Below are 24,547 nucleotides of genomic sequence, written 5' to 3' on the forward strand. Positions count from 1 at the left end.
CGGGCCCCCTGTCCGCCTAGCGGCGCCTCCGTCTGACTGAAGAAGAGCCCGAGGTCAGAGAAGCCCAGGCAGGGCCGGGTCGGAGCCGAGTTCGAGGCCCCGCGGCCCGGGCACGACTCCGTTAAGAGTGGGTTCAGAGGCTGGTTTGGCGGTTTGGCTCCTAGGCTGTAGCGCTGATGGGGAGAGGACTGGCCTGGGGGCCAGGCTCGTTCACCCCCTCTCTGTTGGGGTGACCCGGGGGGCCGCCTGCGCTTCACCTGGGGTTTCCCCGCCTCCCTCAGCATCTCGGACCCCATTCCTAATGACGGGGGGAGCTCCTGCCCGGTGGGGTGGGGGCGGGGGTCAGGTCGCGTGGGGGAGGGGAGGGGTGGGCTCCCTCGGCTCTTGCTGTGCCCCCCCACGCGGCAGGATGACGTCAGGGGAGGCCATGACATCAGGGGGGCCATGACGTCAGGAGAGGCCATGACTTGCAGGTGAGCCGGATCTGAGGGGCCCGGCCGAGTCCCCAACGTCCCGCACCCCCGGGGCCCCCCGGGGCCAGCCCGCATGGGGGTCCGACGGGAGGGACTCGTCCAAGGTCACTCGGCGCGGGGGTGTGGGGCGGCCTCAGCCCCCCGAGGCCGGTGACCCCGGGGGGAAGGGCGGCGGGAGGAGGAGGGGGCCGCGCCACTGGGCAGCGGGGAGAGTCCGCGGGGCGCGGGGCCCCGGTGCGAGTGCTGCGCAGCGCGCGTGGGGCCCGGGCGCCGGGGCCGCCCCCCGCCGTCGCCTCAGTTTCCCTCCCGGCGCGGGGCGCCCGGGCCCCGGGGACAGAGGCTCCGGCCCCGCCCCGCGCCCCCTAGCCCCCCCCCCCGCCCCAAGCCCCCGGCCCCCCCACCCGGCACACCGGCCCCCCCCCGTCCCGCGCCCCCGGCACACCGGCCCCCCCGCCCCGCGCCCCCGGCCCCCCCCCCACCCGGCACACCGGCCCCCCCCGTCCCGCGCCCCCGGCCCCCCCCGCCCCGCGCCCCCGGCCCCCCCTCGCCCCGCGCCCCCGGCCCCCCCCGCCCGGCACACCGGCCCCCCCCGTCCCGCGCCCCCGGCACACCGGCCCCCCCCGCCCCGCGCCCCCGGCCCCCCCCGCCCGGCACACCGGCCCCCCCCCGCCCCGCGCCCCCGGCCCCCCCCGCCCCGCGCCCCCGGCCCCCCCTCGCCCCGCGCCCCCGGCCCCCCCCGCCCGGCACACCGGCCCCCCCGCCCCGCGCCCCCGGCCCCCCCCGCCCCGCGCCCCCGGCCCCCCCCTCGCCTCGCGCCCCCGGCCCCCCCCGCCCCGCGCCCCCGGCCCCCCCCCACTCCGCGCCCCCCCCCGCCCGGCGCACCGGCTCCCCCAAAACTTTGCCAAGTTGGTGACGGGGTGGGGGCGGCGGGCACGCGCGGGCGGGGGGTGGGGCGGCGGGCACGCGCGGCCGGGGAGCGGGCCGGGCGGGGGCGCGCGCGGCGGCGGCGGGGGCGCGCGCGGCGGGAGGAGGAGGAGGAGGAGGAGGAGGAGGAGGAGGAGGGCCGCGCCGCCCCCGCCCCGCCCCCGCCCCGCCGCGGCCGCTCCAAAGTTTGCGGCGGGGCCGGCCGGGCCGCGGGGGGCCGCTGGGCCGCGTCGCGGGGGTCCCGCCGAGTGACGGCCATCTTTGCCGGGGCCGCCGAGCCGCCGGCATGTCCTACAAGCCCACGGCGGGCGCCCCCCTGGCCCCGGGTAAGTCGGGCCCCGCGCGGGCCGGGCCCCCCACTGTCCCCGCCGGGCGGGCGCGTGCGCGCGGCCCCGGCGCCCGGGAAAGTGCGGTGGGCTTGTGGAAGCACGTGTGCGGGAGCGCGGCGGGGAGCGGGGCGGGGGGCCGCGCGACTTCCGTCCCCCCGGGGCCCCGCCCCCCCGGCGCCCCCCGCGGCCGGCCGGGCTCGGGGCGGGGGCCGCGGGGCCCCGAAAGTTCGGAGGAGCCCCGAGTGGCGCCCGGGACGGGCGGGGGAGCGGGGGGCTCCCGGCCCCTCTGCCCCCCCGGGCCCCCCGCCCGGCCCTGCCCCCGCGGCGGAGCCCCGCGTGTCCCCGAGCCGGGGGGCGGCAGCCCCGGGACAGGTGAGCGCCCCTGGGGCGGCGCGGGCTGGACCGACCCGGGCCCCTGCCCACCCCGGCCATGCCCGGCGGCGCTGCCCGGGACTTTGTCCTTTCTTTGGCGACTCTCCTGCGAGGCATCCCGGGGGGCAGCAGCAGAGCCTCCAGGACGCCCCCAGCCCCGGCCGTGATGCCCCCCGCAGACTGTCGGACAGGGCAAGCAGGGCACCTCCTGCCCCAGCCCTGCCTCGGGGCCCAGGCTCCCCGGAGCGCCCCCATCTCGCGTCCCCTGGACGCTCCGCTAGCTGCCCCCCGGCCACCGCCGGCACTTGTTCTGCTTTGGGGGCCCCTCCTTGGGCCCGATCCCCCATTCTCCTCCCCTGCCATCTGCATCCAAGATGGACTCTCCTCTTGTCTCCTCTCTCCCTCTCCTGTCATTATCCCTCACGCACCAGCCCTGCCTCCTGCTAGCAGGAGTGCCAGCCCGGGGCCTGAGGCCAAGAGACTTAGACAAAGCCCGAGTCCTCGCCTCGCACATCTCACCCTCCCTGTGACGTGGGCAGCGCCAGCTCGGCCCCCTCCTCCCTCCCCTCCCCCCTCCCCTCCCCTCCCCTCTCCTTCCCTTCCCTCCCCTCCCCTCCCCTCCCCTCCTCCCCTCCCCTTCCCCCTCCCCTCCCCTCCTCCCCTCCCCTCCCCTTCCCCCTCCCCTCCCCTCCCCTCCCCTCCCCTCCTCCCCTCCCCTTCCCCCTCCCCTCCCCTCCCCTCTCCTTCCCTTCCCTTCCCTTCCCTCCCCTCCCCTCCCCTTGCCTTGCTTTCCCCTCCCCTCCCCTCCCCTCCCCTCCCAGCTGCAGCAGCCACCTCCACAGGGGCTCTACCCCCCTTTCTGGACAGCGCCTCCCCCCTTCTGGCTTGGCTAGGAGCACACCTCCCCCTTGGGAGCCAGCCAGGACCCCAACTGGTCCTGTGGGGGTGGCTGGGAGGCCAGGACTGGGGCTTTGTTTGGGGGAGCAGGGGACGGGCGCTGCTCTCTCCTGCCCTGAAGATCTTCCTGTCCTCTGCCACCCCCCGTTTGGCTCCGGAGCCCTCCCAGCCTCACACAGCGCTTCATTGTCTGGGATTTTCCAGAGAGGGCTGACGTGGAGTTCAGGGATTTCTTGGTTTCCACTCTCTCCCCATCTTGACCCCCTCCCTTCCTCCCTGCGCCTGCCCCCCCTTCAGATCCCTTGGGGTCATTTCTTTTCAATCTGCCTCCAGGCCCCAGTCCCTGGTGAGCTGTGCCCATTGATCATTGTTCCCAGTGTCTCAGCGTCAGGTCAGGGGCCCCCCAGGAACCGGCATCCTAATGAGGACCAGACAAGGGGGAAAAAAGCCAGCCTATTTGCTGTCCTTTCTCTGGGACAGAGGATTATGGGGGACCGCTGATGGCAGGTCTAGGGAGAACTCAAACCTCCCCATCCCCCACCTCATCAAAATCCCTCCCCCCCCAGACTTGGAAAGCTTTCTCACTTGGGTGAATGGGGAGGGGGTGGCATGGTCTAGTGAGTGCTGGATGGGGCTTCCTTTTCAAAATTCTGTTCATAATCCACCTCCTGTCTTCTGAGCAGGGAAAAGAGGTGGAAGGAGGGAGAAGTTGGCTGGTTCTCTGTCTCCCTAGTCAGACCACCTGCTCAGAGCAGCTCCAGCAACAAGCATGCCATCCATTTCAAGCAGCAAGCATTTATTAGACTCCTATTGTGTATGGAAGTGATCTGATGGGGAGGAATCAGAATGCCTCACTCTCTCTCCCATGCCTCCCCCCAATCCAGATAGTCTTTCAAAGGTGATAAAAAGAAAGGGAAGGAAGAGAGGTAGAGGGGTAGGGAGAAGAGATGAGATTCTCTGCTTGGGGAAACTGGCTTACTTCTACCACCATCACCACTAGCAGCACCACCACTACCACCATCAGTACCACCATCACCATCATCACTGTCACCACCACTACCCTCACCATCACCACTAGCACCACCACCACCATCACCATTCCATTCCCACCATCAGTACCACCATCACCCCACCACTATCATCACTCCCACCACCACCATCATCATCATCATCATCATCACCACCACAGTTCCCCTTGAGGACAAACAGATCCTGTTACAGTCACAGTCGATCCCCCCCCCCCACCAGTTGACCTGATTCATGGCCCTGCCTCTCCCTGTCCTCCCAGAGCAGCAGAGGGACAGAGCAGGTCACTAGTTTGACTCAGCTCTGAAATTTGACCCTGCTGAGAGGTCCTTGGCCTTGGCAAAGGGGTGATCATGGATGCTGAGATGGGTGTGGGGATGGAGGAGGAGCTGGGTAGAGCCCTGCAGCCTTATGGGAATTGTTATGCTTCTGGAGATGCCATCCTTCTGTTTGCCCATGCCCTGTGTTCCTAGTTGGCCCATCCTCCCCTCCACCTCAGAGAGATGCTTCTTAGGGGTTCAGTTTGGATCTCTTAGCTTCCTTGAAAACTCAGCTCAGCTCCATCTCCTACAAGAGCCCTCTGTTCATCTCTTGTTGGTGCTAGCCGCCCCCCCCCCCAATTTATGAAGTGCTCACCAGGTGCCAGGAAGGATGATAAATGCTTCCCAATCATGATCTCCTTTAATTCTCACCACAAGCCTGGAAGGGAGGTGCTCTTATCTCCATTTTGCAGGTGAGGAAAGTGAGGCAAAAGAAGTGAAGTAACCTTTCTGGGCTCATTCAGCCAGTAAGTGTCTGAGGTTGGATTTGAACTCAGATCCTTTTGCCCCCAGGCTTGTTGCTTTATCCAGTGAACAGTTTAACTACTCCTTAACACATAGTAGGTGCCCAATGAACATTTGTCTAATGAATGAAAGTTGAAAAGTTTAAAATTTTTAGTTTCTTCACTATACAACTTCCTGAGGTAAGGTATTTAAGTGTCCTTTTCATTGTGCTGAGGAGGACACGGACATTTTCAGCATCTGAGGCAGGATTCGAACCCCAGTCTTCCACTCTAGACTAGTACTTGACACATGACCTTTGAAGGCCATCTTTGAAATGCAGAAGGGAAATGTCTTTCTCCGTCCAGGGTGCGAGCTGCCAGGCTAAGCAGGCTACTGTCCCCTTGTACTCTGGCATCTCCTTGCCCTGGGACCATCAGGTGTCCTGGAGATGAGCCCATGAGGGACCTTTCAGATCTAAATTCTGCCCAACACTGGAATTTTAGAGGAGTGCAATGGCAAGGCTCCTGTTTACCTGGTAGAAGGAATGGGGCCAGCATGCTGGAGAGAGAGGCAGCCCGGGGTCATAGGCAGGAAAAAACTTTGCTGTGTGATTTCAAAGAAATCTCCTTTTCTGGGACTCAGTTTATTTATATTTTTTTAAAAGGAAAAGATAAAAAAAGAGAGTCCACAATTAGAGGATCTCAACAATCCCCTCCAATTTCCCAGATTCCCTGATCTTGAACTTTTCTTTCTTCCCTCCCCCCCTTTCATTTTTTCCCATCCCTCCTTGATTCTGAGAGCAGACAGTCCGGCTCACCCGACCAGCCCTGGCACCTGCCCTTGGGGCCGAGCCCAGGCTCTGCAGAGGCCGGTGGATCTGGAAGGGGAGTTGTGAGCGTGTCCGTGTGTGGCCCTCCTGCTGCTGCCTCTCCCGGGTGGCGGCAGTCCGAGGAGGGGTTGCTCTCCCGCCCACCCCATTTGGGATATGTGTGTGCGCGCTGCGGAGGAATAGGTACATTCTCCATGGTTACTGCTGTTTGTGATTCTGCAGGACATCGTTCGCCAGCTGGCTGATGGCCACTCGCGGTTCCATTATGGGGGTGCATATGCTCAGGGTAAAGTAGATCCAAAGGCTCCCTCCCTGCCTGTCTTCGCTGCTGACAAGATCCCACCAATCCAGGAAATGATGCTGGCTTGGCTGGGCCAGGCTGGGCTGGTCCTGGGGGGGGCACAGTTCTTGGTGGGAAGCCAGCCTGCCTCAGGGCCTGAATTTCATCCAGTGGCCCTGCTTGGGGACAGGCAGGAGGGGCTTACCCCCCTCCCCCCCCAGTCCTTCCTTGGTTCAGAGAGGGCTAAAGAGGACCTGAATTAGAATTCGGCCTCTACCATTTAACTACCTGTAGAATTTTAAGGCCAATCATGTTGGGGGGGGGCTCAGTTCCCTCATCCTTAAAAAGGGGGAAGGGTGGGGCTGAATTTCTCCAAGGCCACTTCTAGCTCTCAATGGTGTGACCCTCCTCACTTCCCCAGACTTTGCCTTTCCTTCTTGTGGGGTTGGAGACTGAGGCCAAGAAAGGTTCTAGTCAGAAGACCAAGGAGGAATGAACCTACCGTCCCAAGAGAGCTGGGGCCATATGGCTTCCTTCCTACCCCCCCCCCCCCCCAAGGATGCTGGCTTTTCCTGGAAGCTGCCCCAGCCAGAGGCCTGGGGTTGGGGGGAGGCAGCTCTCCCCAAGTGCCATGGGCTTGCTGGTGTGTGTGTGTGCGTGTTGGGGGGTGATGTAGCATGGACATTTGGTTAGGAAATGATGGGGTGGGGGAGGGGTGTATGGGAAAACAAAAGACTTCCTTTCCTGTGTTCAGGGCCCTCTTTGATGCCCATGCAGCTCTGACTGATGGAGGATTGTGAGCTTCTCTGCCAATTGGATGGGAGCTCCATTTCCCCCACGTCTTCCTGTCTATACAGAAAGAGCTTACATCTTATTGGGGGAGACAGTGTGTACATTTAGAAGTATGTTAAAATTAAATACAACAGTTTGGGGGGGGAACAGGAGGGGTTTCATGGGGAGGCATCTGAACTGAGCTGTAAAAGAAACTAGGGATTCTAAGGGATGGGATTGAGGGGAGAGGGCATACCAGCCTTGAAGGGGAGGGGAGATTGAATTGGTCTGGCTGTGCTGGTGGGGGGGAGGCCTCCCCTCCTGTACCCCCTCAATTCCACCTCCTGCTTTAGGATGAGGGTCTGCCAAGTCTGCTGCATACACCCCAATCTGGGGCTCCTAGTGGGGAATGCCACTGAGGGAGGTAGTGGTGACCCCATTAGGGAACCCCTGAGATGGCGGGGCAGCTATGGGAGGAGCTGGGGCTTCCCCAAGGCTGGCACTTTCTGCCTCCATCCCACTTTCTGGCCAGGCACACCCCACATTTGGACATGGTGGTATTCTCCAAAACCCTCGACAGAGTCCCATCCAGATGTGGGCACCTCCTTGTAGGAATGATATAGAGGAAGGACTTCCCTGGAGAATGGTGAGGGAGTGTGGAAGTCCACACACACACACACACACAGAGTCACAGACAGCCCCTCTCTCACACACAGTCACACATACACACCCTTACACACTGACACCCCCCCTACGGACACCCCCCCCACAAAGACACCTCCCCCTCAACACACACACACTCACTTTCTCTCTCACACACACACACAAACACACACACACACACAGAGCCTGCTTTCAGCATCTCACTCTGGTCCATCTTCCTCAAACGCAGATTCACTCCTGCATTCAGGATGCTTCCTTCTGTGGCTCCCTATTGTTCCTGTTTGCCTTTGCCATTTGTCTTCAGATCCAGGGAAACACGATTTGTGAAGCACTTCCCAGCAGGTCCTGAATGAGCGCTTGTTCCTGCTTCCTCTTCAGTTGATCTCTCCTCTTCCAATCCAGTCAGATGGGCCTCCTAGGCAGCATTTCATCTCCCACCTCCTCACCTTTGTACAGGCTGTTCCACCTCCTCACCTCTGTCTCTCGCACCCCATCCCTGGCATCTTGAGCCTCCCAAATGTAAGGGCTTGTCCCCTCCTCCGTAGGGGTCCTGCATTTACTTCTCTGGGTGCCCATCCACTGTAAGCTCCTTGAGGGCAGGGCCTGTTGGGTTCCTGACCATGTACCCCAGTCTTTGTGTCCTTAATACTGATTGAATTGATTTTTATCACAATGATTAAACTAGCTAGTCTAGGGAGAGACAGAGACCTGCAGGTTCTTCCCCTCCCCCAAACCCTGCTCAGTGGTTGAGATCAGGACTGTCAGGTCCACTGAGATGGCCATATTTCAGGGTCTGGTGAAGCCTCTGCCAGGCCAGATCTGTAGTGGTTTTGCTGGAAGATGGCATGAGAGGCCAGGAGGTTACAGAGCTAGTGTCTTCTGACCCCTCTGATGCTTCTCTGGTTCATCTTGTTCCAGTTAAAGACAAGGCAGAGGAGGCCTTGGGAGGGAAATTGATTTGTCCAGGGTGACCCAGCAAGTTATGCTACGTAAATAACTGGCAGTTCTTGCCCTTATGGGGTACACGGTTCAGCAGCAAAGAACTGAGAGTACCTGGCATTGACAGCCAAATGAGCCAGGAGATGCTGGAGGCCTTGAAGGGCAGCTGAGGCAGCAGTGCTCTTTGGGGCTGGACTCTGGCTACTGCTCCTTGGGGCTTGTCCAGACTGGGCCTTTGGTGACTGAAAGGTCTCTGCTGCAGCTTGTCCCCTCCAAGTTCATGACCCCTTATTAGGGGGTTAGATGAGGCTGGGAGCTGGGCCTCAGGAGATGGGCAGGATTTCTCCCCTCTCCTAGGCGTCCTTCACTCAGATGCCAAAATATTCTTCCCTCAGGTGCAGGCCTGAGCCTGACACAGCCTCCCCACCTCTGTCTGCATTTTAGAACCCCTCATTTCCATCAAGATTCATCTCAGGTGCCTTCTTGAGCATGTGGTCTTTCCTGACACTTCCACAATCTCTCTAAAGTCAGGGTCTTCCTTTCATTAATTGTCTTTTATAAGAGGTGGCTAGGTGACTCAGTGTCTAGAGGCTGAGGCCTGAGTTCAGATTTGGCCTCAGACACTCACTTTTACTCATTAGCTAGGTGACTTTAACTTTCGTCTGCCTCAGTTTCCCCATTTGTCAAATGAGTTGTCTAGAGTTGCTGTGAAGCTCAGATGAGATAATATTTGTAAATCTTTTAATTACTCCCTCTACTTCATGAGTATTGTCCATATATACGCATACATGGATCATATGCACACACACCTCTATATGTACATGTTTCCCCCATTGATTGTAAATGTCTTGAAGGGAAGAACAACTACCCTTTTATTTCTTGATCCCAGAACCAAGCACAATACTCGGTCATAGGAGGTGCTGATTAGATGCTCTTTGATCACATAGTGGACAGAAGCAGTGACTTTTCCAGATTGGTCTGGCAAAGGTGTGGAGGCAGGAAAGCAAAGTGGTTATTCAGGAAGTTAAGGTAGTTCATTCTTTGAGAACATGGGCTGTGTGGAATGATTGGATGCTGGATTTAGAAAAGCATGAGTTCTCCCTTCCAGGACCTGACATCCTAAAAGGAGTGACCAGGGAAAGGTGTCCTGGGTGGCCATTAGTGGAACCAGGGGGTGGTATGGTACTGTGGTGTGGGTGGGGTGATGGGGTGGAGTAGTGGTGTTGGGGGGTAGGGTAGGGTAAGTGATGCGGTTGGGTGTGGGATGGGGTGTTGCAGAATGGTGGTGTAGGGGCTGGTATGGTGGTGTGGCATAGGGTGCAGCTTCACAAACTAAGGATGATCTCAGCAGGTTGGGTTGAGGGGATAGAACGACAACATGGAAAATGGCCCAGTGGAGGGAGAAATGGGAGGAGAGGCTGGAAAGACCGGAACCCAACTGTGGAGTGTGCCTTGAATGCTGCAAAGTAAGGCCCCTCGACTCACTAGAATGCCTCCCTTGAGGGCAGTTGTTATTGTTGGGGTTTTTGTCTCTAATAGCTAAGATTTATGTAGTGTCCACTCTGTGTCAGGCACTATCTCATTTGATCCTCACAGTAACCCTGGGAGGGAGACAGAGACGAAGTACCTTGCCAGGGGTCACACAACTAGTAAGGGTCTTCCTGACCCCAAGTCCAACACTTTATCCACTGGGCCACCTAGCTGTGCCTACCACAGTCTCTAGCATAGGGTAAATACTTTAATTCACATTTGTTGAATCTTGTTAAATTGACCTAATTAAGATGGTGATGACTAGATAGCTGAGTGCTTCACACCTTTCACTTTGTCTTCATTTTTGCTACTCATTGAAGCTTTTTCATATTATTTTACTTTCTAGAAATCAATCTACCTTGGTTGCCTTTTGGGGGAAAAAAAATCACACATACAAAAAAATTTTCATACACAGAACATAAATGGAGGATTCTATAGGAAATTATGAATCTCCATTTCAAACCACTTGGTTTTTTTTTTAAAGGACATAATAAATTATAAACATTTTTCAAAACTGCCCCCACTTTACTGGGCTTTCTTCTTATTTTCTGTTTGCATCTGTGCAGTTAAAAAAAAATGTTACAATGGCCCTCTTTCTTTTTTTGTATCACCATCACACCTCCTCCACATTTCCCCCATTAAAACCGAGAAGATGAAAAAAAAGAACTTTTTAAGCTTAATGAAATTAAAGGAGCCGGCCATGTCCTAAAACACTTGTCTCTGTCTGGGACCCTCAAACCCCTTTCTCATCTGGGGTCTTTGATATAATAATTGAGACCTGCATGGATCAAAGTTCTCCAATCTTCCAAAGTTAGTTTTCTTTACTATTTCATGCCTTGAATAGATTGTCCGCCGGTTCTGCCCACTTTACTCTGTGTCTGTTCAGCATAAGGATTCTCAGAAGTCGTCTCATTCAGCACTTTCTACCATGCACATGTATTCCATCTCATTCACAAGTTTGTCCTGTTATTCTCTAGTTGTCCCAAAGGCAGTGCACTGTATGCCCCCGCCTTAGATTTGGGGACCAATTAGTTTGTTTGGCTTCTAACTATTCCCTCCCTAGTGTTATCCTCTCAACCCCCCCCCCCCCCAATCCTGCCTTATTCCTGTTAGATTTGATGTACTTCTACACCAGACTTGCTGTCTGTGTGACTCTGTGTGTATGTTCGATCTTTGTCCATTTTAGAAGTGAGTCCACTAATGCTTGTTCCTTTCACCCCTTCCTTCGGGGTGAGATACTCTTCTCATGCACTGCAGTTATGAGAAATAGCAAATTCCTCTACCCCTTCCCTTATTTTCTGCGCTAGTGTATTCCTTTTAGCCTTCCTTTTTTCATCTTCTAACCCCTAGAATAGATCTAGTCTACCCCCAGGATTGATATTTTTTCTTATTTCACTTTTCAAAAGAACCTTTGAAGTGTCCCTTAAGGGAAACATGTTTGTTTCTTCTCTAATAGGAGTTTAGTACCATATTGTCATATAAGTTTTCTCCAGTTGCTCAGATACATTTACCTTTATTGATTTCTCTGGACTCATGTTTATATTTCAAAAATCCTTTTCAGTTCTGATCTCTTCATCAGAAATGCTTAAAAGGCCTCTTTTTCAATTAAAGGTCCTTTATAATTTTTATTTTTTTTAGGTTTTGGCAAGGCAAATTGGGTTAAGTGGCTTGCCCAAGGTCACACAGCTAGATAATTATTAAGTGTCTGAGGCTGGATTTGAACTCAGGTACTCCTGAACTCCAGGGCTGGTGCTCTATCCACTGCACCACCTAGCTGCCCTTAAAGGTTCTTTTTTTTTTTTAAAGCCTGAATGTTGATACCTTATTGGGCATGTTATTCTTAGTTGTAAGCCTTTATCTTTTGCCTATAGGAATATTCTATTCCAAGTACTCCTCTTATTCCTGGTTAAAGCTGTCAGCTCTTGTATAATCTTGACTGCCTACTTGGTACTTGAATTGTTTCTTTCTGGATAATTGCAGTATTTTTCCTTTTGGAGTTTCTTAAGGTGTTTGGTAAAATCCTTCTAACCTTACTTTACCCTAATAGTTTTGAGCAATTGTCATTTATGATTTCTTAAAATATTATCAAATACACTTTAAAAAATTTTTTTTAGAGAACAATGATTCTTAAATTATTTCTTGATCTATTTTCCAGTTCTTTTGGATTTATTCTACTTCTTGCTGTCTTTTGAAGTCTTTGATTTCTTTTTTCTTTTCTTTTTTTTCTTTCTTTTTTTTTTTTTTGCTAGGCAAGGGGGTTAAGTGGCTTGCCCAAGGCCACACAGCTAGGTAATTAATAAGTGTCTGAGGCCGGATTTGAACTCAGCTACTCCTGACTCCAGGGCCGGTGCTCTATCTACTGCACCACTTAACCGCCCTGAAGTCTTTGATTTCTGTTGAATTTATTCTAGTTTTTAGATTCTATTTCCTGGATGAAGTTTACCATTTTGCTTTCTAAGCTGTTTATTTTTCTGATTCTTTCATCTAGATCTTTTTAAAAATGTTGTATTTCTTTGTACCTGTTTGTACAAATATTCATTTGGTCTTTGTGGAAAATATTTTTTTTCCTTTTAATCCCTCCTTGAAGTTTTAGTCACTCCTTTTTGGGAGATCTGTATATCTATAATAATTTTTTATACTGATTGGTATTTCCTTTTGACTTTTTTATTTCTTCAGCTTTAGTTCCTGATTTGGAACTTATTTCCAGGGTCATAGTTCACTCGCTGCTGTGCTCTTGGGTGGGGAAGTGTTGGCCCTCTTTGGGCTCACCCTGAATTCCCCATGGCTCTTTGACTTTCACCTCCCAAAAACAAACCCTTGAATTGTTGAGGTTCATAATGTGTGATGTTCAGGACCTTCTTTGGAGCCTTAGACCAGAATGTTAGTAACTCAAAGCCCACTGGATATGAGTGCTGCATGGGCCCTGCTGGTACTGTTTTCCAAGAGCTTCCAAGCTCTCTCCCCCATCTTCCCCTCCCCCTCACTCCCTATTCCCCCCCCCCCCCCCCCCCACCATGGGCTCTTCTGTTCATGCTCTCTTGGGCACAAAGCTGGCAAACTATACATCTCCTGTCTTCAGAGGTGAGAAATGTTGGCACTGGCTGTATTGGGGGGGTACCTTTTTTTTTTTTTTAGGTTTTTGCAAGGCAAACGGGGTTAAGTGGCTTGCCCAAGGCCACACAGCTAGATAATTATTAAGTATCTGAGACTGGACTTGAACTCAGGTACTCCTGACTCCAGGGCTGGTGCTTTATCCACTATGCCACCTAGCTGCCCCAGGGCACCTTTTTTTAATGTCCATGGGCTTCTGGCTGATGGGTGATGGCAGACACTCATTGGGTCTTTTAAAAAAAAATCCTTCCTTAGTTGCTTTTTAACCTTTGGATTGTGATTTTGATTCAGAGATTGGAAAAATGTCTGATGGTTTTATCATAGTTGCCTTTTGCACAGAGGTAGCAGTGGTATGGGGAAAGGGTGCTGGATTAGGAGTCAAAGGATCTGGATTCAAATTTCAGTTTTGACACTTAATCCCTTTTTGACCTTGGCCAAGTCATTTGATCTCTATGAGCCTCAGTTTTCTTATTTATAAAGCAGGGAAGTTGAAGTAGATGCCCTCTCAGATCCTATCCTACAGTAGATCTAGGACCCTATAAATTACTTAACCGCCTTGTGCCTCAGTTTCTTAATCTGTAAAATCTGGGGTGTTGGTCTTAGAGGTTCCTTCCATCTCTATATGTGACCCTAAGAGCTTTGCCCCATGCTCATATTTTACAGAATGTAATATGGGCACAACAATGTCCCATCTTGAGCCAACTTGTATCATCACTTGGGAACCTTTTAAATCTCTCTTTTTTTTTTAAGGTTTTTGCAAGGCAATGGGGTTAAGTGGCTTGGCTAAGGCCACACAGCTCGGTAATTATTAAGTGTTTGAGGCTGGATTCGAACTCAGGTACTCCTGACTCCAGGGCCAGTGTTCTGTCCACTGTGCCACCTAGCTGCCCCGGAACCTTTAAATCAAATCAAAATCAAATCATATGAATGTCAGGGTGAGGGGATGTTACAGGGCCTGGCTACTAAGAAGGAACTAGCCTAATGGAGTCTCCTGGTATCCCCCATGTTTCAGATGGAGGCTGTATGACCACTTGCCAAAAATGAAGAATGGATTCATGAATTGGGAAGGATCATAGTTATCATAGTCCCCTAGACCCAGAGCTGGAATAGACCTCAGAGACCATTAGTCCAACTAATTTTTACATTGGGGGGGGGGGGAAGATTAAAAGACTTTCCCCAAGGTCACACAGATAGTAAGGAGTAGAGCAGGGCTTAATTTAAAATTGGATTCTTTGGTGCCAAATCTCACATTTCTGTGAGATCCTTTTACACCCTATGGAGCATCCTTACCTGTAAAATGATACCCGAATTCCAGGGTTGCTGTGAATCTTGGATGAGCTCATGTAATCACATTTAACCCTTAACCCTTGATTCCTTGGGCAATTTGTCTGGTCAAACTTATGGACCCTTCTCACAAGCATGTTCTTAAATTGTCACATAAAATACAAAGGTTTGCAAAGCAAATCAATTATATTGGAATTCAGTCATTAAAATATTAAAAAGAATCAAGTTTCCAGGCCCCAGGTTGAGAGTCCCTAATAATTTGCCTGTTGATTTTTACATTTGGCCAGGGTGGGGGTGGGGGGGAGGCAGTCAGGATTAAGTATCTTGCCCAGTGTCATACAGCTAGTAAATGTCTGAGGTCAGATTAGAACTCATGTCCTAATTCCAGAGTACTGTGCCCTAGTTTTTGCCCTTTAAATGAGTTATTGTTAGTGAAAGGTAAGGCTTGCACCTCTAAATTATGTCTCAGATCTGTCCAGAAACTAATCCCAGGCTGTAGAGACACCTTGTAGCTTTCAGGTCAAGGAAGGGAGAAAACTAGCCTCGGTTTCTTCATCTGTAAAATGGGGTCTGGGATCCTTGTAACTATTTTCTTCATGGGTTGTTGAGAGGAAAAATTTTTGTTTGTTGGTTTAATTTTTAAGATTGCACTTATGATTTCACTGGTATTTAAGAAACTCCCATTGAGGAGAATCCCTCTACCAGTGCAGATTTGCACTTCTTCATTTTACAGTCTTTGAAGGGTTGTCTAAGGAATGGAAAAATTCAAGTGACTTGTCTAGGGTCACACAGCCAGGATGTGTCAGAGGTGGGACTTGAACCTCTGGATGGGGATCTGCTTTCTACTCACCCTTTTCTGTCTCTCTTTTCTGGCAGAAAAGGAGGGTAGACTTGGGAAGGGGGCGTTTGAAGGTAGACCATGATTCCAGGCCTCTTGGTGTAATTCTTGTCATTGTTTCCCTTCCTTTGAAAGCTGGGAGTGTCCACTCTCCTTCCGCCAGCATGGCGGCATCTACCCAGTATCGGCAGCTGATCAATGACTATGGACCCCCATCTCTGGGCTATACCCAGGTAAGAAGTGGTTCTCCTTTTCTTTCCTCTTGGGCTATTTCAGGCCTGAGAGATGGGAAACAGAAGGACAAGGGCAGGGGAGGTAGGCCCTGAGCTTTGGAGGAGAGAAAATGATCACAGTATCCTTCTTCAGATGATCTGGTCTTAGAGGAATAACATAAAGATGGGCATCCCTGGCAGCCCCCAAAGGACTTTACAATGTAGGCAGAGAAGTGGGCCCTAAGAGCAGGGCACATAAGTCCTTTTCCCCCATCAAGCAAATGAGGTCCACAGTTTGGATCTGAAGAGTGACCAGAGCTGGGTGGTATTGAATAGGGAAAGTTTCTCAGAGGTGGAGAACTAGGACCAGGGCCTGACAAGGGGAAGGCATCCCAGACTTCATGAGTTTTTTCAAGTTTACTCCTTGATTCCCTGGGACTCCTACATGATTACTAGTACACAAAGGAAGGACTGGATTGGAATCATTTATCTGCCCCCAGATCCATGGCTTGGGATGGCTGGTAATGGGCCTGTCTCCACATTGGCCAGGATGGCAAGAGAGAAAATAGGGCATGTTGAGCTTTAATTATGTGTTCCTCAAAAGACATTTATTAACAAAAGGCCAGGGGCCTTCCTTCCCCATCTGCCCCAAGTAATCTGTAGGCTTGAACAATGATTCCAGAAAAAGACTTTTCTAATTCATTCTGGAGGTCAGAGACTGGAGGCAGGGACTAAGACAGAGTCTTCTAACTGGCTGTGTTCCTCTAAGTTGCCTGAGGAGTCTCTTGTGAGTCATTGGTGTTCTCTAGGGGAAGCAAGATCTGCAGTCTTTTGGCCCATCCCAGTAACGGTGGACTTTGCTTTCGTAATTCTAGTACTGTCTTCCAAGAATGGGAGCCTGGTGCCCGTAGTCCCACCATTGACTGGGGCTGGATCCCCAAGTTTGGAGAAGAGCTTCTCCTGTTCTAGAGGGGCAGCATATGATTCTAGAGGCAGGGACATTGTTACATATCTGGCCCAAGAACTTAGCCACTCAGAGGCAGGATGATTGTTTCTCGGAACACAGAAGTCCATGGCCCAGTGGGGTCAAAGCTTACCTCCTCATGCCCCGCCAAGCCTACTTGTCCCAGGAAGGGAAGCAGGCAAGGGTGAGGGAAAGGGACCGGCTCAAAAAGCATCGTAAACAGAAGGACAGCCTGAAAAGGAATGTGGAGCGGCAGAGGAATGCCAAAGCCATGAAGCGCCGACGTGAAGATGAGAAGGAAAGGGAGAAGGAGCACAGGAAGGACAGAGAGGACAAGAGGAGGCGTAGGGAGAATCTGGAGGAGAGGGAGAAAGAGAGGAAGAAAGACCGTGAAACCAAGAAGAGGCAGCGGAGGGAGAAGGAAGAGAGGCAGAAGGCGCCATTCAAAGATGTGGTTACCCTGATGCCGCTATGGGACAAGGAGGAGGAAGAGGAGGAGGAGGAAGAGGATGAAGAGTTGGAAGAGGAGGAAGAGCTGGAAGAGGAGGAGGAAGAGGTAGAGGAAGTGGAAAGAGAGGAGGAGGAAGAGGAGGAGCAGGAGGAAAAGGAAGAAAGGGAAAAGAGAGAGAAAGAACAAACGCCTGTGTTCCTGGGAACTACAGCTTCATTGGTCTGTGTGCTTGCCTTGTACTGTTCTTTGTAATTGACGGGGGGGGGGGGAAAGGGTTTATTTTTTAGAAAAGCATCATGGAGGCACAGAGTTGGAATGAATAAAAATGCCTTCCATTGTCCAACTGCCATTTAAAATTTCTAGCCAATTTTTGAGCCCAGTTCTTCCCACTCAGCTCTAGTCACAAATCTCTTAACACGTGGAGCCTTTCCCCAGCCCCTCTGGACTTTCTCCCGCTAGGATGGCAGAGCTGTGCTACTGGCAGAGTGGTGATCTTATTGTTTTACATAAGGGGAATGTAGGTACAGAGAGGTTTGGAACTTTGCTCAGGGTCACACAGCAGAGCCAGGAATCCTTTTCAAACAAGTAATTTGATGGAGACCTAGAAGGGTCCTGGGAGACTGTCTTGTCCAACAACCTCATTTTACAGATGAGGGAAGTGACTTGTCTGAGGTCACATAGGTAGTAAATGACAAAACTTGGCCTGGAAGACTGGTCCCTTTCTTAGGTTAGCCTTTCTCAAAGCCATACTGATTACCCATCATGCCCTTCCTCACATGCCCTGCCCACCCAAAGCTCTGAGACCATTCATTCTGCTGCTGCCTGGGCTAGGGGTGTATGGGGGTGTGATCAGGGTGCCTGTGCCTTGCTCTTCAACACTGTCTTGTCTTTGGCCACTGCTACCTGGTGGCCTAGACTGGCTGAAGGTGTGGTGGTGGGCTCTGGATTTCTCCACTGTCATTCTGATAATCTCTCTGATTCTAGGGTTCAGGGAGCAGCCAGGTACCTCAAAGCAAATATGCAGAACTTCTAGCTATCATCGAAGAGCTAGGGAAAGAGATCAGACCTACATATGCAGGGAGCAAAAGTGCCATGGAGAGGCTAAAACGAGGTAAGTATTGGGTGGGCTCCGGGGCAGTCCCAGAGGGTAGGGCTTATTTGAGAGGACTTAGAATCATAAACTAGAAAGGTCAAAAGGAACCGAAGATCCAAGTTCCAAAGCCTGAAGGGACTTTAGACCAATCCTCTTTCTTTACAAAGGAGGAAATTTGAGGCATAATAAGATTAAATGTTTGCCCAGTGACAGAGCTGGGATTAAAACTCTGTTGTTTTCCACTTTGGAAACTCTATCATTGGCCCTAGACTCCAAGGAGCAGTCAAGGAAGGAAGGACATGTACCCTCATGACCAGTGAGAATCCTGGTGTTTTAGCCTTAGAACTGGAAGGGATCTTAGAAGGGGAGGCAATAGGACCCAGTGGATAGAGTACCAGCCTTGGACCTGAGAAGACTCAGGCTTGAATCCTGCCGAGACACATTAGCTTGTTGAGCTGGGCAAATTATTTTACCTGGCACAGCCTCAGTTTCCTCATCTGTAACATGGAACGAGGAGTCCTATCTGTAAAATGGGAATAATAATGGCTCTGATGAGGTCATATTGGTAAAAAGGCTCTTGTGCTGTGGGGGTAGCTAGATAGGGCAGTAGCTAGCAGGTCTGGAGTCAGGAAGATTTGAGTTTAAATCCTTCCTCAGACATTTGTTAGCTGTGTGGCCCTGGACAAGTCACTTAACCCTGTTTGCCTTGATTTCTTAACTATAAAATGAGCTGGATTTTCGAAAAAAATCTCAAATGGGGTCACAAGTCAGACAAGTGAAAAACAACTAAATAACTACCACTGTCAGGGTTGTTGTGAGGAACAGATGAGATCATATTTGTAAAAGGCTTAGAAGGCCTTAAAAAGCTGTTGAAATGGAGATATTCTTAGTTTAGTTTCAGTTCCAAGTGTGGAGGCCCTTTCTACCATTGCAGACTGGCACTTGCTCTTAAAATGATTTAACTGATGAAGCAAAGAAAGAAGCAGTGATTTGTCTGAGGTGACACAGGCAGTCAGCCACAGAGCTGGAATTTGAACCCAGTGTCAGCTCCAGATCGGGACCCAGTGGCAGTCCGGTCTCACTGTGCCCTGGGGCCATGTGGTGCTTAGCTCAAGGCCTCCCCTCCACCCCCCAGCAGATTGTCTACCCTGCATCAGGAGAATTTTTATGTCTCTCTGGCATCCATCTGGCTTTTGCCACGGAAGCTCAATCCCAGCTTGCCTGTGGTTCCTTTAGTTGACATTGGTTCCAGCCCTGGAGCAGAGGGTGCCAAGTAAAACAGAACTCCCCGTGGAAACAAAGCCCCCATCTTGGCGAGGTGAGTGACCTCTTGCTAGTGCACAGGCTGGCTTCCTGCAAAGAGGCCATTCCCCTGGAACGGGCACAGCTTTCTCTCCCAAGGGCCCACATCCCTGGACAGTAGGAGGATGTGGGACTGAGGGGCTCCAGAGTGGGCATTTCCTGAAGGATCCCAAGGAAGATGAGCTACCTTTAGGGACTGTTTATCCTAGAAGAGGATTAGATGAAAGGAAGGCATGACTAAAGTGACAAGTATGACTGGGTGATTAACAGAGGCAGCCTAAGTAGGCTGCTACTTTATATACCTAAAAAAATAAAAAAGGAAAAACCTTTCTAATTTAAAAGGTAGTTCAGAGGAGCAAAAGCCACCCTGGAGCTTGGGGGGGCAGCGGTGGGATCAGGGATGTAGATTTTTAAACAAGCTGATCCTCACTCAAGGACTGAGACCAGAGAGGACATCTGAGCTTGAGATTTAGAGCTAAGGGGAACCTTCAGGAGGGCAGACTAAGGCCCAGAGAGGACAAGTAAGACCACTTGAGGCTCCTTCCAGACCTTGAGATTCTCAGATACTACACAGGCTTAATGAACCTGGCAGTTCATATTCTGTAAGGAAGATGTGTAAGGCTGTACTTAAGATGTCCTGCTTAGTGACTTCCACTTCCAAGTCTAGAAAATCTTGAAGACAATAAAGCAAGCTCAGATGTGTTGCACTGGCAGGTTTTTGAAGGGTAGATGTTCACATTGAAAACTGAGCCAGTATGAACTGGCTCCCTGGGGGAGGGCAGGGAATATTTGGGTTTCATTTAGGGGTCAGTCCTGGTACAGTTTAACATCATTGGTCTGGATGAAGACACTCATCTTGCTGTATGACTTGGGTCACTTGGGAGAGAAGATGACTATAATGATAACTGGCACTTACAGAGCATATGCAATATGCAAATCACTTTACAATTATCTCATTTTATCCTCAAAAACACCTCAGAGGAAGGGGCTGTTAGCATCTCCATTTTATGGATGCGAAAACTGAAGTAGACAAGTTAAGTGACTTGCCTAAAGTCAGAGATGGGATTTTAACTTGAGTTTTCCAGATTCTTGGCCCCCAAACTCTATCCACTGAATCATCTAGCTCCCTTTTTTGTTTTTAAGGCAGTGGGGTTAAGTGACTTGCTTAAGGTCACACAGCTAGGTAATTAAGTGTCTGAGGTTGGATTTGAACTCAGGTCCTCCTGACTCCAGGGCTGGTGCTCTATATCCACTGCGCCACTTAGCTGCCTTTTCAAAATTAAAAAAAAAATTTAAAATTTTTAGGGACAAAAAAAGTTTATTTAGATATTGCTGTAGGTAGCAGGAGCTAAGAGAAAAAAAAATAGAGGCAGTTGGAGCAGTTGGAAGCCATTGCTCCACTGCAGGACCAGCAGTAGAGAAATAAGCAGCATAAAGAGAGATGGGGGAATTAGAGATTATCTAGGTAATTGTGCTCCCCAAGAACAGGTTGGCCTCTCAAAGAAAGATGAGCTTATCAAGGTACAAGCAGTAGGAACAGTATAGGGCCAGGAGTTTGGGGGAATGATGCTTCCTGAGACCGAGCTAGTTTCCCATAGGAAGATAAGCCTTAGCTGCCTTTTTAGAAATGAAGTTAAATGGGTCATGGAGAACAGGGTTAGGGGAGGGGAGCAAAAAAGATTGAAAAGGACAAAGCCAATGAAACAAAAGAGGAAAGAGGAGTAGGGTAGAAAAAGAGCGGTCTCTTCTACTCTTTGGAAGCCTTATCTGGGGTATGCGGGTGGTCTTGGCTGGTGGAGGCCAGGCCAGTAGAATGGGATCATCTGGAAGAAGCTCCTCAGAAGGCTGGCTTAAAAGAGCTATCTGCAGGAGTGGAGGTGGCATCCCACTGACAGATCCTGAAGCCTTGCAGTTAAGGACAGTGAGGCTGGCAGGAAGACCTGAGTTCCAATTCTGTAACTTCCTAGCTGTGTGACCCTGGCAAGTCATTTAACATGTCTGCCTCAGTTTCCTCATCTGTAAAATGGGGATGCATAGAGCCCCTACCTCCCAAGGTGCTTGTGAGGCTCAAGTGAGATGTTTGTAAAGTGGTTTTCAAACATGAAGGTGCTATGTAAATGCTAGCTGATTATTTGCAGAAAGTTAACATCACTGGGGGTAGAGGAATTTTACATATGAGACAGATGAGGCCCAGAGAGGCTAGATGACTTTAACTTCGAGTTAGAAGGGACCTTGGAGGCTGTTAAGTTCAAACTTCTTCCTTTACATGAGGGATGAAGGAACTGAGGCAGACACAGAGCTCAAGACTTGCCCAAGGATATAAAAGTCATCATTGCCAGAAGCTAGACTTGAACCCAGGTCTCCTGATTTCAGAGCTGGTGTTCTTTTAACTGGACCATGCCATGTCCTTAGTGTGGCAGGCTCTGAGAGCCTGCAAAGAGAGTTACAAAAGCAGACCCTGCATTCTAGGCGCCCCAGGACACTTCTCCCCCTGAACTGGCATTTCCCCCACCAAAACAATCTTTACAGGGGTGCCTCATTGGATTTGAGAGTTGAGGGCAACTTGTGCTCCTCGAGTCTATGCTGGCCTGCAGACCCTGTGATAGGTTCTCCAAAGGGGCCACACTGAAATGACATAGATCAGGGATGGACTGTGCCCAATCTGAGGGATGGTTTAAGGTTTCTGGAGAAGTGAAGCATCAGCAAGTACATGGGATCACAGATTTCAAGCTGGGAGGGCCTCAGAGCCTGTTAGCCAAACCCCTTCCATCTTTCAGGAGGTAGCTAAGTAGTGCGGGCAATTAGGTGTCACAGTGTTTCGAGCACTGGCCTTGGAGTCAGGAGGACAGGAGTTTGAATCCAGCCACAGACATTTACTAGCTGCTTGATTTTGGGAAAGTCACTTCATCCTGATTGCCTCCATCCAGGGTAATTTCCAGTTGTATTGAATCCTATCTGACCACTGGACCCAGACGGCTATGGAGGAGAAAATGAGGCTGGTGACTTAACATAGGCCCCCCTTCCCCCTCCACTTAAATCCAATGTATATGCTTGTCATGGCATGACCTCCCTGATGTCATGGTCTTCTTCAAGAATGAAGGGGTTAAGTAATGTGGTGGATAGAACACTGGACTTTGAGTGAGGAAGATCTGAATTTGAATTCTTCCTGTGTCACCCTGGGCAAGTCATTTAACCCATCTGCCTCAGTTTCCTTATCTGTAAAATGAGGATAATCAGTGCTGTGAAGAACAAATAAGATATACTTGTGCTTAAGATTTACAAATCTTAAAAATGATAGATAAATGCTAGCGCTTTCTTCTTAATCTTTTAAAAGTAATTAACAAATATTTTTCTCTCCCCCCCAGCCCACCAATTAAATAAAAAAAACCATAAAAACCTTGTAACAAGTCCATATAATCAATTTGACCATATACACAAATGTATGTTTCATTCTGGATCTTGAATGTATGGCCTCTCTTTCAATGATGTTATTATTACAGATGAGGTAACTGAGGCTCAAAGCATTTTAAGTGATTTTCCCAAGGATACAGCTAATCACTATTACTTTTAAAAAATAAACCACAGCAATTCATGAAACCTATAGGAGCAGTGAAATCATAGCTCTGTAGTATAAAGGCAGCTCAGTGAACTGTGTGCTCTTGGGTTCTCTGTATCTTAAAGAATGTGGAATTAGAACAGCAGATGGTAGAAGGCATGGAGAAGTCCTGGAAGTTAGGACATTTTCATTTAGTAAATGGTAGTATCAGAATTTGAACTCAGAGCCTCTGGTACCAAATCTGGTACACTTTGTGCTACTCCCTTAGAACATGCTTCTTGCCTGGATGGTGAGAAACAGGTAGAAGTGTAATATTCTTGCTGAAGATACTCCAAATCAAGGGAGAAGTTTCAGGCTCTCTTTTCTTAGCCTTCCCTAAAGCAGGCTAAGAAAAATAGCATTGGCAGTCACCTCTTTGAGGGCACTGAGGCACAGACTTTTGGATGGGCCAGCTGACCCCTCCCCTTGGATTCTTGCCAGGACTGGGGTTCAAGGTGGAGCTTTCACATCCTCTCCTGGGCCAGTTGACCCCCTTGGGTTCTTGCCAGGACTGGGGTTCAGGGTGGGGCCTTCATATCCTCTCCAGGTGCTGAGTTGGCTCGAGAGACTATCACATGAATTCAGTTATTTCCATGCTCTTGCTTCCTTTTCCAGGCATCATTCATGCTCGAGGATTAGTCCGGGAATGCCTGGCAGAGACTGAACGCAATGCAAGATCCTAGCCTCCCACTTCACTTCCAAAGTTTTCCATTTCTTTGTGAAGAAGAAAGACTAACACTTATTCCTCTGGTGACTTTCAAAACATTCATATCAATCTCTTCTGTTGAATGGTCCAAAAGTTTGGGTTCTTTCCCCTTTTCTTCTTCCCATCCCCACCACAGTCTGTAAGAATAGGAAGTCATTTTGCAGTTAAGATTTCCATTATATGTAGTTAGCAACCTAGGTCACTTTTTTTTAAAATACTGAGTCCAGACCATGCATGTAGAAAATTCTGCTTCTGTTGCTGCCAACTCTAATTTACTGCCCTGCTAACTTAACCCCAATCTTGGATTTTCTTCCTTTGAATACACTTAAAACCACCCACCTAAATATCATTCTTTGCACCTTTTCCAGAATCTCCAATAACTCTTTAAAGATTTTTTTCACAAATCAATGCCAACTGCGTTGACATACCCTGACAGTTGGGTATCTCCCAGTTAGGGCTACATGATGATCCCTGCTTTAAAAAATAAAGAATGTGGGTTTGTTTTTGTTTTGTTTTTGGTGTGTGAGCTTTTGCATGATTGTTCGTGCTTTGAAGTCAATTTAAAATGCATGAGTTACAAATACAGATGATTGATCAGCCTACTAAAAAATGAAGAACCCACAGTTACTTTTCAGACAGACTGTAGATTTCAGATCTTGAGTTTGCCATAGAATGATTTAAAAAATCTGGATAAATGACTAAAACTGTTATGTGCATCTTTGTATGTATTTATTACTTGATGTAATAAAGCTTATTTTCATTAACAATTTGTATCAAAATGTATGTAAGCTTGCTTTCATTTTGCAGTTGGATAAAATGACTGGTTGCTGGATGACAGGGTCAGAGACAAGGAGTCTTTGAGTTAACGTGAAGCAGGGACACTGAGAAATGGGTTGATGTGGCATGATCCAGCTTCAAAACAGATACAGTGAGAGAATGATCTCAATGCTGAGAGGAGAGATGGAATCAGTTTGGTAGCAAAGAGAATGAGGAAGAGGCAGCCTCACAACTATTAAGTGCATTCCTAAAAACTAACAGGGTTGGGTCTCAGGAATGGGCTTTCTCAGCTGCTTTCTACATGGGTATGCTGAGGGGCAGAGGCAGAATAGAGAAGCAGTTCCAACATCCTTTATTGACAGATGCTAAGTTTTGAAAATTTTACTGATTTTGTTTTGACATGTTATACAAATCCAC

The 24,547-nt window shown here is 50.4% G+C and overlaps 1 protein-coding gene across 4 annotated transcripts; it reads left to right on the forward strand.

Moving 5' to 3' along the window:
• Nucleotides 1–23,734, forward strand: CDK2AP1 (cyclin dependent kinase 2 associated protein 1). Of its 4 annotated transcripts, none has more exons than XM_074205450.1 (4): nucleotides 1–127; nucleotides 15,166–15,263; nucleotides 17,642–17,768; nucleotides 23,263–23,734. In XM_074205450.1, the coding sequence occupies exons 2-4, from the start codon at nucleotides 15,195–15,197 to the stop codon at nucleotides 23,328–23,330; spliced, it is 264 nt and encodes an 87-aa protein (XP_074061551.1). In that variant the 5' UTR covers nucleotides 1–127; nucleotides 15,166–15,194; the 3' UTR covers nucleotides 23,331–23,734. The 4 variants fall into 4 exon arrangements, with proteins under 4 accessions (XP_074061551.1, XP_074061552.1, XP_074061550.1 ...); XM_074205451.1 differs by lacking the exon at nucleotides 1–127 and adding an exon at nucleotides 455–473; XM_074205449.1 differs by lacking the exon at nucleotides 1–127 and adding an exon at nucleotides 1,556–1,723.
• The last annotated feature ends 813 nt before the right edge of the window (nucleotides 23,735–24,547 follow it).

The sequence above is a fragment of the Macrotis lagotis genome, chromosome X (assembly GCF_037893015.1).
Source record: "Macrotis lagotis isolate mMagLag1 chromosome X, bilby.v1.9.chrom.fasta, whole genome shotgun sequence".
In the NCBI taxonomy this organism is placed as follows: Eukaryota; Metazoa; Chordata; class Mammalia; order Peramelemorphia; family Peramelidae; genus Macrotis; species Macrotis lagotis.